The sequence below is a fragment of the Lonchura striata genome, chromosome 22, assembly GCF_050655825.1.
Source record: "Lonchura striata isolate lonStrDom1 chromosome 22, ASM5065582v1, whole genome shotgun sequence".
Classification (NCBI taxonomy): domain Eukaryota; kingdom Metazoa; phylum Chordata; class Aves; order Passeriformes; family Estrildidae; genus Lonchura; species Lonchura striata.
In genome coordinates this window covers 2,994,790-3,012,502 of record NC_140724.1, presented here as the reverse complement: position 1 = coordinate 3,012,502, position 17,713 = coordinate 2,994,790, and the positions used below count along the sequence as shown (strand labels likewise).

Sequence of the window (17,713 nt, the reverse complement as noted above, 5' to 3'; positions counted from 1 at the left end):
GGGATTTGGGAATTCCCAGGAATTCTGGGATTTGGGAATTCCCAGGAATTCTGGGATTTGGGATCCCTACCTTGGAGGAAGGGCAGGTGGGATTTGGGAATTCCCGGGAAATCCAGGATTTTGGGATCTCCCAGGGCAGGTGGGATCTGGGAATTCCCGGGAATTCCGGGATTTGGGAATTCCGGGATTTGGGATCCCTACCTTGGAGGAAGGAAAGGTGGGATTGGGGAATTCCCGGGAATTCCGGGATATCTGAAATCCCTACCTTGGAGGAAGGAAAGGCGGGATGTGGGAATCCCCGGGCAAGGCAGGATTTTGGGAATTCCCAGGCAGGCGGGATTTTGGGAATCCCTGGGCAAGGTGGGATTTCAGGAATCCCCGGGCAGGGCAGGATTTCGGGAATCCCAGGGCAGGGCAGGATTTTGGAATCCCCAGGGCAATCCAGGATTTGGGAATCCCCGGGGCAATCCAGGATTTTGGGAATTCCCGGGCAGGGCAGGATTTCGGGAATCCCTGGGGGAATCCAGGATTGGGGAATCCCTGGGCAGGGCAGGATGTTGGGAATCCCTGGGGGAATCCCCGGGCAGGCAGGATTTTTGGAATCCCCGGGCAATCCAGGATTTCGGGAATCCCCGGGGCAATCCAGGACTGGGGAATCCCCGGGCAATCCAGGATTTTGGGAATCCCTGGGCAGGCAGGATTTTGGGAATCCCTGGGGCAGGGCAGGACTGGGGAATCCCCGGGGCAATCCAGGATTTGGGAATTCCCGGGGCAATCCAGGACTGGGGAATCCCCGGGCAATCCAGGATTTGGGAATCCCCGGGCAATCCAGGATTTGGGAATCCCCGGGCAGGGCAGGATTTTGGGAATTCCCGGGCAGGCAGGATTTCGGGAATCCCTGGGGGAACCCCGGGGCAATCCAGGATTTCGGGAATCCCTGGGGCAGGCGGGATGAATCCCGGGGCAATCCAGGATTTCGGGAATCCCCGGGCAGGCGGGATGAATCCCGGGGCAATCCAGGATTTGGGAATTCCCTGGACAGGTGGGATTTGGGAATTCCCTGGACAGGCAGGATTTTGGGAATCCCGGGGCAATCCAGGATTCCGGGAATTCCCTGGACAGGCAGGATTTTGGGAATCCTGGGGCAATCCAGGATTCCGGGAATTCCCTGGACAGGCGGGATTTGGGAATTCCCGGGCAATCCAGGATTCCGGGAATTCCCTGGACAGGCGGGATGAATCCTGGGGCAATCCAGGATTTCGGGAATCCCCGGGCAGGCGGGATGAATCCCGGGGCAATCCAGGATTTCGGGAATTCCCTGGACAGGCGGGATTTGGGAATTCCCGGGCAATCCAGGATTCCGGGAATCCCCGGACAGGCGGGATGAATCCCGGGGCAATCCAGGATTTGGGAATTCCCGGGGCAATCCAGGATTTGGGAACCCCGGGGCAATCCAGGATTCCGGGAATTCCCTGGACAGGCGGGATGAATCCCGGGGCAATCCAGGATTTCGGGAATTCCCTGGACAGGCGGGATTTGGGAATTCCCGGGCAATCCAGGATTCCGGGAATTCCCTGGACAGGCGGGATTCGGGATTCCCGGCTGCGCACCTTGGAGGATTTCTGGACCTGGTCCCCGATGTAGATCTTGCGGAACTGCTCGAAGAAGCTGAGCACGGCCAGCTCCAGCTTCTCGCTGCCCGCCTGCGCCAGCCGCGAGTCCGTCAGGTTCATCAGCTGCAGCACCCTGCAGCACGGGAACACACGGGGAAAACACGGGGAACACATGGGGAAACATGGGGAAACACGGGGAAACATGGGGAACACGGGGAACACACAGGGAAACACGGGGAACACACGGGGAAAACATGGGGAAAACATGGGGAAACATGGGAAACACACGGGGAAAACATGGGGAAACATGGGAAACACACGGGAAAAACATGGGAAACACACGGGAAACACGGGGAAACATGGGAAACACACGGGGAACACATGGGAAACACACGGGGAAACACGGGGAAACACGGGGAAAAACACGGGGAAACACGGGAAACACACGGGAAACACGGGGAAACACGGGAAACACGGGAAACACACGGGGAAACACAGGAAACACAGGGAAACACGGGAACACACGGGGAAAACACGGGGAAAACATGGGAAAAACATGGGAAAACACGGGGAACACACGGGAAACACGGGGAAACACGGGAAAAACACGGGGAAAACACGGGGAACACACGGGGAAACATGGGGAACACGGGAAAAACATGGGAAACACGGGGAAACACGGGGAAACACGGGAAAAACATGGGAAAAACATGGGGAACACACGGGGAAACATGGGGAACACGGGAAAAACATGGGAAACACGGGGAAACACGGGGAAACACGGGAAAAACATGGGAAACACGGGAAACACGGGGAAAACACGGGAAACACGGGGAAACATGGGGAACACACGGGGAACACACGGGAACACACGGAAAACACGGGAAAACACGGGAAAACACGGGGAAACACGGGAAAAACACGGGAAACACGGGGAAACACGGGAAAACACGGGAAAAACACGGGAAACACGGGAAAAACACGGGAAAAACAAGGGAAAAACACGGGAAACACGGGAATGGGGAATGGGGAATGGGGAAACAGGAATGGGGAAAGGGGATGGGAAACGGGAAAAGGGAAAAGGGGAAAACAGGAATGGGGGGAAAACAGGAATGGGGAAAGGGGAAAGGAAAAAGGGAAATGAGGGAAAAGGGGAAACGGGAACAGGGAAAAACAGGAAAAGGGGAAAGGGGAAACAGGAATGGGGTAAGGGGAAAGGGGATGGGAAAAAGGGGAAAGGGGATTAGAAAATGGGAAAAAGAGAGTGGGGAAGGGAAAAGGGAACAGGAAAAGGGGGAAAGGAAACGGGAAAAAGGAGAAAGGAAATGGGAAAAGGGGAAAGGAAACAGGAAAAGGGAAATGGGAAAAGGGGAAAGGAAAGGGGAAAAAGGGGAAAGAAAAGGGGAAAAAGGGGGATAGGAAATGGGAAAAAGGGGGACAGAAAAGGGGGGGAAAGGGAAAGGAAAGGGGAAAAAGGGGAAAGGAAAGGGGGAAAGGAAACGGGAAAAGGGGAAAAGGGAACGGGAAAAGGGGATGGGAAAAGGGGATGGGAAAAGGGGATGGGAAACGGAAAAAGGGGAAAGAAAAGGGGAAAAGGGGAAAAGGTGCAAAAGGGAGAGGAAGGGGAAAAGAAATGGGGAAAAGAAAGAGGAGAGAGGAAGAAAGGAAGGGGGAAGGGGGCAAAGGGATAAAGAAGAAAAAGGAATTCACTCAGGATTCTCCCAGCATTCCCGCTGGATTTCCCCGGCATTCCCAAATGGATTTCCCTGGCATTCCCAGGTGGATTTCCCTGGAATTCCCACTGGATTTCCCTGGAATTCCCACTGGATTTCCCTGGAATTCCCGGGTGGATTTCCCCGGCATTCCCAAATGGATTTCCCGGCATTCCCGGTGGATTTCCCGGCATTCCCATTGGATTTCCCGGCATTCCCAGTGGGATTTCCCCTGCATTCCCGGTGGAATTCCCGGCATTCCGGGTGGAATTCCTGGCATTCCCGCTGGATTTCCCGGCATTCCCGCTGGATTTCCCCAGCATTCCCGCTGGAATTCCCGGCATTCCCGCTGGAATTCCCGGCATTCCCGGTGGAATTCCCGGCATTCCCGCTGGATTTCCCCGGCATTCCCGCTGGATTTCCCGGCATTCCCGCTGGAATTCCCGGCATTCCCGCTGGATTTCCCGGCATTCCCGCTGGAATTCCTGGCATTCCCGGTGGATTTCCCGGCATTCCCGCTGGAATTCCCGGCATTCCCGCTGGATTTCCCCAAAATTCCCGCTGGGATTTCCCCGTCATTCCCGGTGGATTTCCCCGGCATTCCCGCTGGAATTCCCGGCATTCCCGCAGGAATTCCCGGCATTCCCGCTGGAATTCCCGGCATTCCCGCAGGAATTCCCGGCATTCCCGCTGGATTTCCCGGCATTCCCGCTGGAATTCCCAGCATTCCCGCTGGAATTCCCGGCATTCCCGCTGGATTTCCCGGCATTCCCGCTGGAATTCCGGCATTCCCGCTGGAATTCCCGGCATTCCCGCTGGAATTCCCGGCATTCCCGCTGGAATTCCCGGCATTCCGAGGGATCCCGCACCTGCAGACCAGCTCCCCGTCCATGGCGTCCTGCTCGTCCGTGCTGGCGAAGGAGACGCGGCCGCCGATGACGGCGCCGATGATGTAAACCAGCCACGTCAGCCGCCCTGGGGACACGGACACGGGAACATGGGAACATGGGACACGGGAACATGGGACACGGGAACATGGGACACGGGAACATGGGAACATGGGACACGGACACGGGAACATGGGAACATGGGACACGGGAACATGGGACACGGACACGGGACACGGGAACATGGGAACATGGGACACGGACACGGGACATGGGAACATGGGAACATGGGACACGGACACGGACACGGACACGGGAACATGGGACACGGGAACATGGGACACGGGAACATGGGAACATGGGACACGGACACGGACATGGGAACATGGGAACATGGGACACGGACACGGACACGGGAACATGGGACATGGACACGGGAACATGGGACACGGACACGGACACGGGAACATGGGAACATGGGAACATGGGACACGGACACGGACACGGACACGGACACGGGAACATGGGAACATGGGACACGGGACAGGGGAACATGGGACACGGGACATGGGAACATGGGAACATGGGACACGGACACGGACATGGACACGGACACAGGACAGGGGAACATGGGAACATGGGACACGGGACACGGGACATGGGAACATGGGACACGGACACGGGACACGGGAACATGGGACACGGGACACGGGACAGGGACACAGGACAGAGGGACACGGGACACGGGACATGGACACGGACACGGGACACGGGAACATGGGACACGGGACATGGGACACGAGACAGGGACACGGGACACAGGACACGGACACGGGACATGGGAACACGGAACACAGGACACGGGACACGGTCAGGGTGGCACCGCGCCTGGCACCCGGTGGGTGACAGAAGAAATCCCCAAAGAAATCCGCTTTTTTTTCCCCCCAAAAATCCGTTTTTCCCCAAAATAAATCTGGTTTTTTCCCCAATAGAAATTCATTTTTTCCCCCAAAAGAAATCTGTTCTTTTCCCCCCCTCAAAAAATCCCATTTCTTCCCCAAAAATAAATCAGTTTTCTTCCAAAATATCCATGGGATGGAATGGGATCCATGGGATGGGATGGGATCCAAGTGATGGGATCTATGGGATTTGGGATCCATGGGATGGGATGGAATTCATGGCATGGGTTCCATGGGACTGGGATCCATGGGATGGGATCCATGGGACTGGGATCCATGGGATGGGACTGGGATCCATGGGATGGGATCCATGGGACTGGGATCCATGGGATTGGGATCCATGGGATGGGACTGGGATCCATGGGATGGGATTGGGGATGGGATGGGATCCATGGGATGGGATCAATGGAGTGGGATCCATGGGATGGGATGGGATCCATGGGGTGAGAATGGAATTCATGGCATGGGTTCCATGGGACTGGGATCCATGGGATGGGATCCATGGGACTGGGATCCATGGGATGGGACTGGGATCCATGGGATGGGATCCATGGGACTGGGATCCATGGGATGGGATCAGGGATGGGATCCATAGAGTGGGATCCATGGGATGGGATCCATGGGATGGGACTGGGATCCATGGGATGGGACTGGGGATGGGATGGGATCCATGGGACTGGGATCCATGGGATGGGATCAGGGATGGGATCAATGGAGTGGGATCCATGGGATGGGATCCATGGGACTGGGATCCATGGGATGGGATCAGGGATGGGATCCATAGAGTGGGATCCATGGGATGGGATCCATGGGACTGGGATCCATGGGATGGGATCCATGGGACTGGGATCCATGGGATGGGATTGGGGATGGGATGGGATCCATGGGATGGGATCCATGGGATGGGATCCATGGGATGGGATCCCGGCTGACCTTCCTGCACCGCCAGGTCCATGGGGCTGCTGGGGGCACTGATGGGATGGGATCCATGGGATGGGATCCATGGGATGGGATCAGGGATGGGATCCATGGGATGGGATCCATGGGATGGGATCCATGGGATGGGATCAGGGATGGGATCAGGGATGGGATCCATGGGATGGGATCAGGGATGGGATCCATGGGATGGGATCCATGGGATGGGATCAGGGATGGGATCAGGGATGGGATCAGGGATGGGATCCATGGGATGGGATCAGGGATGGGATCCATGGGATGGGATCCATGGGATGGGATCCATGGGATGGGATCCCGGCTGACCTTCCTGCACCGCCAGGTCCATGGGGCTGCTGGGGGCACTGATGGGATGGGATCCATGGGATGGCATTGGGGATGGGATCCATGGGATGGGATCAGGGATGGGATCAGGGATGGGATGGGATCAGGGATGGGATCAGGGATGGGATGGGATCAGGGATGGGATCAGGGATGGGATCAGGGATGGGATCAGGGATGGGATCAGGGATGGGATCAGGGGTGGGATGGGATCAGGGATGGGATCAGGGATGGGATCCCAGCTGACCTTCCTGCACCGCCAGGTCCATGGGGCTGCTGGGGGCACTGATGGGATGGGATCCATGGGATGGGACTGGGATCCATGGGATGGGATCAGGGATGGGATCAGGGATGGGATGGGATCCATGGGATGGGATCAGGGATGGGATCCATGGGATGGGATCCCGGCTGACCTTCCTGCACCGCCAGGTCCATGGGGCTGCTGGGGGCACTGATGGGATGGGATCCATGGGATGGCATTGGGGATGGGATCCATGGGATGGGATCAGGGGTGGGATGGGATCCCGGCTGACCTTCCTGCACCGCCAGGTCCATGGGGCTGGCGCTGGCGCTCTGCAGCAGCTCCTGGTAGGACTGGGCGGCCTGGTCGAAGAGCTGCACCAGCAGCGCGCACGTCTTCTCGTACTCGCAGCGCCCGATGGTGGACAGCTGGTCCAGCTGCTGCTGCACCAGCCCCGTGTCCTCCAGAGGGTCCTCCAGGCCATCCCTGCAAAAGCCACGGGAAATGGAGCAGGGAACTCCCGGTGGGATTCCCTAAAATCTGAGGGTTTGGGAAAAAAACATGGGAAATGGAGCAGGGAAATCCCCATGTGGGATTCCCTAAAATCTGAGGGTTTGGGAAAAAACCATGGGAAATGGAGCAGGGAACTCCCGGTGGGATTCCCTAAAATCTGAGGGTTTGGGAAAAAGCCACATGAAAATGGAGCAGGGAACTCCCTGTGGGATTCCTTAAAATCAGTGGGTTTGGGACAAAACCATGTGGGAAATGGAGCAGGGAACTCCCCATGTGGGATTCCCTAAAATCTGAGGGTTTGGGAAAAAGCCACATGAAAACGGAGCAGGGAAATCCCCATGTGGGATTCCTTAAAATCTGAGGGTTTGGGAAAAACCCACGGGGGAAATGGAGCAGGGAACTCCCCATGTGGGATTCCCTAAAATCTGAGGGTTTGGGAAAAACCATGTGGGAAATGGAGCAGGGAACTCCCCATGTGGGATTCCTTAAAATCTGAGGGTTTGGGAAAAAGCCACATGAAAATGGAGCAGGGAACTCTCTGTGGGATTCCCTAAAATCAGAGGATTTTGAGAAAAACCCACATGAAAATGGAGCAGGGAACTCCCCATGTGGGATTCCTTAAAATCAGAGGATTTTGGGCAAAACCCACGGGGGAAATGGAGCAGGGAACTCCCTGTGGGATTCATTAAAATCAGAGGATTTTGGGCAAAACCCACAGGGAAATGGAGCAGGGAACTCTCTGTGGGATTCCTTAAAAATAGAGGATTTTGGGCAAAACCCACAGGGAAATGGAGCAGGGAACTCCCTGTGGGATTCCTTAAAATCACAGGATTTTGGGCAAAACCCACAGGGAAATGGAGCAGGAAACTCCCCACGTGGGATTCCCTAAAATCACAGGATTTTGGGCAAAACCCACAGGGAAATGGAGCAGGGAACTCCCCATGTGGGATTCCTTAAAAATAGAGGATTTTGGGCAAAACCCACAGGGAAATGGAGCAGGGAACTCTCTGTGGGATTCCTTAAAATCAGAGGATTTTGGGCAAAAGCCAGGGGGAAAATGGAGCAGGGAACTCCCTGTAGGATTCCTTAAAATCACAAGGATTTTGGGAAAAACCCACATGAAAATGGAGCAGGGAACTCCCCATGTGGGATTCCTTAAAATCAGAGGGTTTGGGCAAAACCCACATGAAAATGGAGCAGGGAACTCCCCATGTGGGATTCCCTAAAATCAGAGGATTTTGGGCAAACCCACATGAAAATGGAGCAGGGAACTCCACAAGTGGAATTCCCTAAAATCAGAGGATTTTGGGCACGTTGCAAAAGGCCTCGGAGGCAGCAGGATGGTGATTTAGAGTGAAGCAGTAGCTATAATATTTGTCAGCAGAAAAATTATACAAGAAGTAGAAAGAAAGGAGAATTAGAACAATGATTTTTATATTAATGCTTGGGTGGGATAACTGCCTAAGTTGCAAGAAGTTACAATCTGTGTTGTTTGATTTAAGTTTTTCCCTCAGAACGTGGCTGGAAGGATTTAATGCTCAGCACGCTGCACCTTCTGCTTCCTTTAGTGGCCTGGTGGCCAAATTAACCAGGAATTTCAGAGTACAACGTTGGGAGCAAATTCCCAGTGCTTCCAGAGGGAAAAGAGAAGGAAAACAAAGCAGGGAGTTAGGATTTGTGTGGTTTGCTTTAAGTTTTTCACAAAGAATTTAGGTGGGATGGTGCTTAAACCTCAGTTCCTTCCACCAGCCTGGTGGCCAAATTAAGCAGGAATTTCAGAGCACAATTTTGGGAGCAAATTCCCAGTGCTGCCAGAGGGAAAAGAGAAGGAAAACAAAGGAATAACAATTTGTGTTGTTTAAGTTTTTCCCTCAGAATTTGGGCTGGAAGGGTTTCAAGCTCAGCTCGCTGCACCTTCTGCTTGCCTTTAATTCCTCTTTTGCCAAATTAACTAGGAATTCAAGGAACTGAAATTAAGGAATTTCAGAGCACACTGGTGGAAGTAAATTCCCAGTGCTTCCAGAGGGAAAAGAGAAGGAATATAAAGCAAGGAGTTACAATTTGTGTTGTTTAAGTTTTTCCCTCAAAATTTGGGTGGGAAGGTGCTTAAACCTCAGTTCCTTCCATCAGTTACAATTTGTGTTGTTTAAGTTTTTCCCTCAAAATTTGGGTGGGAAGGTGCTTAAACCTCAGTTCCTTCCATCAGTTACAATTTGTGTTGTTTAAGTTTTTCCCTCAAAATTTGGGTGGGAAGGTGCTTAAAGCTCAGTTCCTTCCATCAGTTACAATTTGTGTTGTTTAAGTTTTTCCCTCAAAATTTGGGTGGGAAGGTGCTTAAACCTCAGTTCCTTCCACCAGCCAGGTTGCCAAATTAATCAGGAATTTCAGAGCACAAGGTTAGGAGTAAATTCCCAGTGCTGCCACAGGTAAAAGAGAAGGAAATCAAACCACGGAGTTATGATTTGTGTGGTTTGGTTTAAGTTTTTCCCTCAGAAATTGGGTGGGAAGGTGCTTAAACCTCAGTTCCTTCCACCAGCCAGGTTGCCGAATTAAGCAGGAATTTCAGAGCACACTGCTGGGAGCAAATTCCCAACGCTTCCACAGCGAAAAGAGAACGAAACCCAAGCAGATAATTATAATTTAATTTGGAAAGAGCCTCAATCCCACGTGCAGGCTCGCCGCCCCGGCCGTGTCCTCTCCGGGGGGATCCCCTCTGCTCACCCCGAGTTTGGGATGCCCAGGGGAGGCTGCGGAGGCGCCGGGGTGGGGATGCTGACCTGAGGATGATGTGCACGGACTCCAGGCGGGAGGTGATGTAGGCTTTGGTCACCTCGGGCGTGTAGGTCTCCAGCATGTGCGGCTCCGTGGCCTTGACGTAGGGCACCGAGGCGGCCAGGCGCTGCCACAGGCTCAGCAGGTAGTGCACGCTGTTGGGGGCGAATTCCCAGTGCTGCGGGGGGAAAGAGAAGGAAAATAAACCAGGAGTTATGATTTGTGTGGTTTGGTTTAAGTTTTTCACAGAGAAATTGGATTGGAAGGGTTTAAATCCCATCGTGATGCACCTTCCATTGGCCTGGTGGCCAAATGAAGCAGGAATTTCAGAGCAAAATGTAGGGAGTAAATACCCAGTGCTGCTGGGGGGAAAGAAGGAAAATAAACCAGGAGTTATGATTTGTGTGGTTTGACTTAAGTTTTACACAGAGAAATCGGATTGGAAGGGTTTAAATCCCATTGTGATGCACCTTCCATTGGCCTGGTGGCCAAATGAAGCAGGAATTTCAGGGCACACTGGTGAGAGCAAATTCCCAGTGCTGCCACGGGGAAAGGAGAAGGAAAACAAGCCAGGAGTTGGGATTTGTGTGGTTTGGTTTAAGTTTTTCACGGAGAAATTGGATTGGAAGGGTTTAAATCTCATTGTGATGCACCTTCCATTGGACTGGTGGCCAAATGAAGCAGGAATTTTGGGGTGCACTGGTGGGAGAAAATTCCCAGTGCTGCCATGGGGAAAGAAGAAGGAAAACAAGCCAAGAGTTATGATTTGTGTGGTTTGGTTTAAGTTTTTTACAGAGAAATCGGACTGGAAGGGTTTAAATCCCATCCTGATGCACCTTCCATTGGCCTGGTGGCCAAATGAAGCAGGAATTTCAGAGCAAAATGTAGGGAGTAAATTCCCAGTGCGGCCACAGGGAAAAGAGAAGGAAAACAAAGCAGGGAGCTATGATTTGTGTGGTTTGACTCGAGTTTTTCCCTCAGATTTTGTCCTGGAAGGTGATTAATGCCCAGCTTGCTGCACCCCCTGCTTGCCTTAATGACCTGGTGGCCAAATGAAGCAGGAATTTCAGGGTGCACTGGTAAGAGCAAATTCCCAGTGCTGCAGGGGGAAAGGAGAAGGAAAACAAGCCAGGAGTTGGGATTTGTGTGGTTTGGTTTAAGTTTTTCACAGAGAAATCGGATTGGAAGGGTTTAAATCCCATCGTGATGCACCTTCCATTGGACTGGTGGCCAAATGAAGCAGGAATTTCAGAGCAAAATGTAGGGAGTAAATACCCAGTGCTGCTGGGGGGAAAGAAGAAGGAAAATAAACCAGGAGTTATGATTCGTGTGGTTTGGTTTAAGTTTTTAACAGAGAAATCGGATTGGAAGGGATTAAATCCCATCGTGATGCACCTTGCATTGGCCTGGTGGCCAAATGAAGCAGGAATTTCAGGGTGCACTGGTGGGAGCAAATTCCCAGTGCTGCGGGGGGAAAAGAGAAGGAAAATAAACCAGGAGTTGGGATTTGTGTGGTTTGGTTTAAGTTTTTCCCTCAGAATTTGTCCTGGAAGCATGTAATGCTCAGCTCACTGCACCTTCTGCTGGCCTTTAATAGCCTAGTGGCCAAATTAATCAGGAATTTCAGGGCACACTGCTGGGAGCAAATTCCCAGTGCTTCCAGAAGGAAAAGAGAAGGAAAACAAACCAGGAGTTGGGATTTGTGTGGTTTGGTTTAAGTTTTTCCTCAGAAAATGGGTTGGAAGGGTTTAAAGCTCAGTTCCTTCCATTGGCCTGGTGGCCAAATTAATCAGGAATTTCAGGGCACACTGCTGGGAGCAAATTCCCAGTGCTTCCAGAAGGAAAAGAGAAGGAAAACAAACCAGGAGTTGGGATTTGTGTGGTTTGATTTAAGTTTTTCCCTTAGAAATTGGGTTGGAAGGGTTTAAATCCCAGCTTGGTGCACCTTCCATTGGCCTGGTGGCCAAATTATTTAAAAATTTCAGGGCACGCTGGTGGGAGCAAATTCCCAGTGCTTCCACAGGGAGGAGAGAAGGAAAATAAAGCGGGGAGTTATGATTTGTGGTGTTTGGTTTAAGTTTTTCCCTCAGAATTAGAGTTGGAAAGTGCTTAAAGCTCAGTTCCTTCCACCAGCCTAGCTTCAAAATGAAGCAGGAATTTCAGAGCACACTGCAGGGAGTAAATTCCCAACGCTTCCACAGGGAGAAGAGAAGGAAAATAACACAGGGAGTTAGGATTTGTGTGGTTTGACTCGAGTTTTTCCCTCAGATTTTGTCCTGCAAGGTTTTAATGCTCAGCTCACTGCACCTTCCACCGGCCTTTAATGGCCAGGTGGTCAAATTAATCAGGAATTTCAGGGCACAATGTCGGGGGGAAAAGAGAAGGAAAACAAAAATTTGTGTTATTTTGTTTAAGTTTTTCACAAAAAATTTGGGTGGGAAGGTGCTTAAAGCTCAGCTACCTGCACCTTCCACTGGCCAGGTTGCTGTATTAAACAGGAATTTCAGAGCACACTGGTGGGAGAAAATTCCCAGTGCTGCCATAGAGAAAAGAGAAGGAAAACAAGCCAGGAGTTGGGATTTGTGTTGTTTTGTTTAAGTTTTTCACAAAGAATTTTGGTTGGAAATGTTTAAAGCTCAGCTTGCTGCACCTTGCGCTGGCCTAGCTGCCAAATTATTTCAGAATTTCAGAGCACACTGGTGGGTGCAAATTCCCAGTGCTTCCACAGGGAGGAGAGAAGGAAAACAAACTTTTTTTTGAATTTTAAACTTTTAAAATTTTAAAAATCGAGGGATTGGCGTTTTTCACCCAGGTGGATTCCATGCAGGAATTCCGAGGGGGATTCTTTGTTTTTTATTGTCTTGTAATTATCCTCACTCTAAACTTTAATTGTATTCTTATTTCTATAACCATTTCATTATCATTAAACTTTTAAACTTTTTAAAACCAAGCAACTGGCGTTTTTCACCCAGGTGGATTCCATTGAGGAATCCCAAGGGGGATTCTTTTATCCTCACTCTAAACTTTATCACTCTAATTGTATTCTTCTTGCTATAAAAATATCTAATTGTATAATTATTTTCATAACCATTTGATTTTTTCTAAACTTTATCACTCGAATTGTATAATTATTTTCATAAAAAAATCTAATTGTATTATTATTTTCATATATTTTTTATTATTTTTAATGTTTTAAAACCTCAGCGACCGTCGTTTTCCACCCAGGTGGATTCCATGCAGGAATTCCGAGGGGGATTCTTTTATCCTCACTCTAAACTTTATCACTCGAATTGTGTAATTATTTCCATAAAAAAAATCTAATTGTATTATTATTTTCATATCCATTTTATTACTTTTAAAGTTTTAAAACCTCAGCGACCGTCGTTTTCCACCCAGGTGGATTCCCTGCAGGAATTCCGAGGGGGATTCTTGATTCTTTTCCTTTTTATTGTCTTGTAATTATCCTCACTCTAAACGTTATTACTCAATTATTACTTCAATTACTATTGAATAATTTCACTGTTATTCAACTTTTAAAATTATAAAAACCGAGGGATAGGAGTTTTTCACCCAGGTGGATTCCATGCAGGAATTCCAAGGGGAATTCTTTTATCCTCACTCCTAACGATATCACTCTAATTGTGTAATTATTTTTATTAAAAACTCTAATTGTATAATTATTTTCGTAACCATTTGATTATTTTTATAATTTTAAAACCCGAGCGCCGTCCTTTTCCACGCCGGCGGATCCCATTTGGGAGCGGGACGTGGCTTCGGGTGGGAATCCCCGTTTTAAGGGGACGTGGCTTTGGGTGGGAATTCCCGTTTTAACGACACGTGGCTTTGGGTGGGAATTCCCGTTTAACGAAATGTGGCTTCGGGTGGGAATTCCCGTTTTAACCAAACGTGGCTTTGGATGGGAATTCCCGTTTAACGGGACGTGGCTTCGGGTGGGAATTCCCGTTTAACGGGACGTGGTTTTGGGTGGGAATTCCCGTTTTAATGACACCTGGCTTTGGGTGAGAATTCCCGTTTTAACGGGACGTGGCTTTGGGTAGGAATTCCCGTTTTAAGGGGACTTGGCTTTGGGTGGGAATTCCCGTTTAACGGGACGTGGCTTTGGGTGGGAATTCCCGTTTAACGGGACGTGGCTTTGGGTGGGAATTCCCGTTTAACGGGACGTGGCTTTGGGTAGGAATTCCCGTTTTAAGGGGACTTGGCTTTGGGTGGGAATTCCCGTTTTAACCAAACGTGGCTTTGTGTGGGAATTCCCGTTCTAACGGGACGTGGCTTTGTGGCTTTGGGTGGGAATTCCCGTTTTAACGACACGTGGCTTTGGGTGGGAATTCCCGTTTTAACGGGACGTGGTTTTGGGTGGGAATTCCCAATTTAACAGGACGTGTCTTTGGGTGGGAATTCCCGTTTAACGGGACGTGGCTTTGGGTGGGAATTCCCGTTTTAATGGGACGTGGCTTTGGGTGGGAATTCCCGTTTTAATGGGACGTGGCTTTGGGTGGGAATTCCCATTCTAACGGGATGTGGCTTTGGGTGGGAATTCCCGTTTTAACGGGACGTGGCTTTGGGTGGGAATTCCCGTTCTAACGGGACGTGGCTTCGGGTGGGAATTCCCGTTTTAACGGGACGTGGCTTTGGGTGGGAATTCCCGTTTTAACGGGACGTGGCTTTGGGTGGGAATTCCCGTTTTAAGGTGACGTGGCTTCGGGTGGGAATTCCCGTTTTAACCAAACGTGGCTTTGGGTGGGAATTCCCGTTTTAACGACACATGGCTTTGGGTGGGAATTCCAGTTTTAACGGGACGTGGCTTCGGGTGGGAATTCCCGTTTTAACGGGATGTGGCTTCGGGTGGGAATTCCTGTTCTAACGGGACGTGTCTTTGGGTGGGAATTCCCGTTTTAACGGGACGTGGCCTTGGGTGGGAATTCCCGTTCTAACGGGACGTGTCTTTGGGTGGGAATTCCTGTTCTAACGGGACGTGGCTTTGGGTGGGAATTCCCGTTTAACAAAACGTGGCTTTGGGTGGGAATTCCCGTTTAACAAAACGTGGCTTTGGGTGGGAATTCCCGTTTAACGGGACGTGGCTTTGGGTGGGAATTCCCGTTTAACGGGACGTGGCTTTGGGTGGGAATTCCCGTTTTAACGGGACGTGGCTTTGGGTGGGAATTCCCGTTCTAATGGGACGTGGCTTTGGGTGGGAATTCCCGTTTAACGGGACGTGGCTTCGGGTGGGAATTCCCGTTTTTCCGCACCTGCAGGCTGGTGACGGTGAAGTTGGCGATCAGCCGGATCACCTCGGGGTAGTTCTCCACCTTCACCAGCTCGCCCAGCTGGTAATTGCTCTTCAGGCGGGCCAGCAGCCGGCAGAACTCGTGGTAATTGTTGGGGTCCGACAGGCTCTGAGGAACAGAGGGGAGTCAGGGCAGAAACTGGAGCAGAAGCCAAAATTCCCAACAAATCCCACTGTGTCACTGAACCAGGTCAGTATTCCCACATTTCCTGGTTTTTTTGGGAATTTCCAGCCCTTCAATCCCTTCCCATGGGTAATTGTTGGGGTCCGACAGGCTCTGAGGAACAGAGGGGAGTCAGGGCAGAAACTGGAGCAGCCAAAATTCCCAATAAATCCCACTGTGTCACTGAACCGGGTCAGTATTCCCACATTTCCTGGTTTTTGGGCATTTCCAGCCCTTCAATCCCTTAAATTAAATGGGGAAATTGTCCCTACAGGAGCAGCTCAGCCAGGCACAGAGAGAAAATCAAATAATCCAGAAATTGGAGAAGAAGCCAAAATTCCCAACAAATCCCACTGTGTCACTGAACCAGGTCAGTATTCCCACATTTCCTGGGTTTTGGGCATTTCCAGGGATGGTTCCAGCCCTTCAATCCCTTCAATCCCTTAAATTAAATGGGGTAATTGTTGGGGTCCGACAGGCTCTGAGGAACAGAGGGGAGTCAGAGCAGAAACTGGAGCAGCCAAAATTCCCAATAAATCCCACTGTGTCACTGAACCAGGTCAGCAATTCCCACATTTCCTGATTTTTGGGCATTTCCAGCCCTTCAATCCCTTAAATTAAATGGGGAAATTGTTCCTACAGGAGCAGCTCAGCTGGCCCCAGTCAGAGGTCAGAGCATCAAGAAATTGGAGAAGAAGCCAAAATTCCCAACAAATCCCACTGTGTCACTGAACCAGGTCAGTATTCCCACATTTCCTGGTTTTTGGGCATTTCCAGCCCTTCAATCCCTTAAATTAAATGGGGAAATTGTTCCTACAGGAGCAGCTCAGCCAGGCACAGAGAGAAAATCAAATAATCCAGAAACTGGAGAAGAAGCCAAAATTCCCAATAAATCCCACTCTGTCACTGAACCAGGTCAGTATTCCCACATTTCCTGGTTTTTGGGCATTTCCAGCCCTTCAATCCCTTCCCATGGGTAATTGTTGGGGTCCGACAGGCTCTGAGGAACAGAGGGGAGTCAGGGCAGAAACTGGAGCAGAAGCCAAAATTCCCAACAAATCCCACTGTGTCACTGAACCAGGTCAGTATTCCCACATTTCCTGATTTTTTTGGGAATTTCCAGGGATGCTTCAATCCCTTAAATCCCTTAAATTAAATGGGGAAATTGTTCCTACAGGAGCAGCTCAGCCAGGCACAGATAGAAAATCAAATCATCCAGAAACTGGAGAAGAAGCCAAAATTCCCAACAAATCCCACTGTGTCACTGAACCAGGTCAGCAATTCCCACATTTCCTGATTTTTTTGGGAATTTCCAGCCCTTCAATCCCTTCCCATGGGGAAATGATCCCGAATCTTCACCAGTGAACGGTGGGAAAAGGGAAGAGCAGGACAAGGAGTTCGCTGAGCGGGAGGTGAAAAGGGATTTTTTCCATGATTTTTCCCCAGGAAATCCACAAGAAGGATTTTCCCCATGGAATTTTTTTCCCCACGGGATGGATTTTTCCCTGGATTTTGCCCCCAGAAGTGGATTTCGGGGTCCCGCGGGGCACCTGGGGGTTCTCCAGGATGCGCTTGACGCCGTCCACGAGGTGCGAGAGGAACTTGGCGCGCTCGGCGTTGTTGAAGAGCGAGCGGCGCACCGAGGCGATCTGCACCAGGCACGAGAGCACCTGGAAAAGGGAAAAACACGGGAATGAAAACGGGAATGACATGGGGATAGCATGGGAATAGCATGGGAAGAACATGGGGATAAAAACGGGAATGAAAATGGGAATGACATGGGGATAGCATGGGAATAGCATGGGAAGAACATGGGGATAAAAACGGGAATGAAAATGGGAATGACATGGGGATAGCATGGGGGTAACATGGGAATAGCATGGGGATAACATGGGGATAACATGGGGATAAAAACGGGAATGAAAACGGGAATGACATGGGGGTAACATGGGGATAGCATGGGAATAACATGGGAATAAAAACGGGAATGAAAACGGGAATGACATGGGGATAGCATGGGGATAACATGGGGATAGCATGGGAATAAAAACGGGAATGAAAACGGGAATGAAAACGGGAATGACATGGGGGTAACATGGGGGTAACATGGGGATAGCATGGGGATAACATGGGAATAAAAACGGGAATGAAAACGGGAATGACATGGGGGTAACATGGGGATAAAAACGGGAATGACATGGGAATAAAAACGGGAATGAAAACGGGAATGACATGGGGGTAACATGGGGATAACATGGGAGTAACATGGGAAT

General features: G+C 50.7%; 1 protein-coding gene across 3 annotated transcripts in view; it reads right to left on the bottom strand.

Annotated features, from left to right (window-relative positions):
* The window catches only part of XPO7 (exportin 7), an 81,134-nt gene that overhangs the window by 36,365 nt on the left and 27,056 nt on the right, over nt 1–17,713 (bottom strand). For all 3 annotated transcript variants that reach the window (XM_085559156.1, XM_085559157.1, XM_085559158.1), the window contains exons 9-14: nt 16,991–17,110; nt 15,240–15,386; nt 9,978–10,150; nt 6,980–7,173; nt 4,195–4,300; nt 1,611–1,746 (exon numbers count right to left, since the gene is read on the bottom strand). In XM_085559156.1, coding sequence (XP_085415282.1) covers nt 1,611–1,746; nt 4,195–4,300; nt 6,980–7,173; nt 9,978–10,150; nt 15,240–15,386; nt 16,991–17,110 — 876 coding nt within the window. The remainder of the gene's footprint in view (nt 1–1,610; nt 1,747–4,194; nt 4,301–6,979; nt 7,174–9,977; nt 10,151–15,239; nt 15,387–16,990; nt 17,111–17,713) is intronic.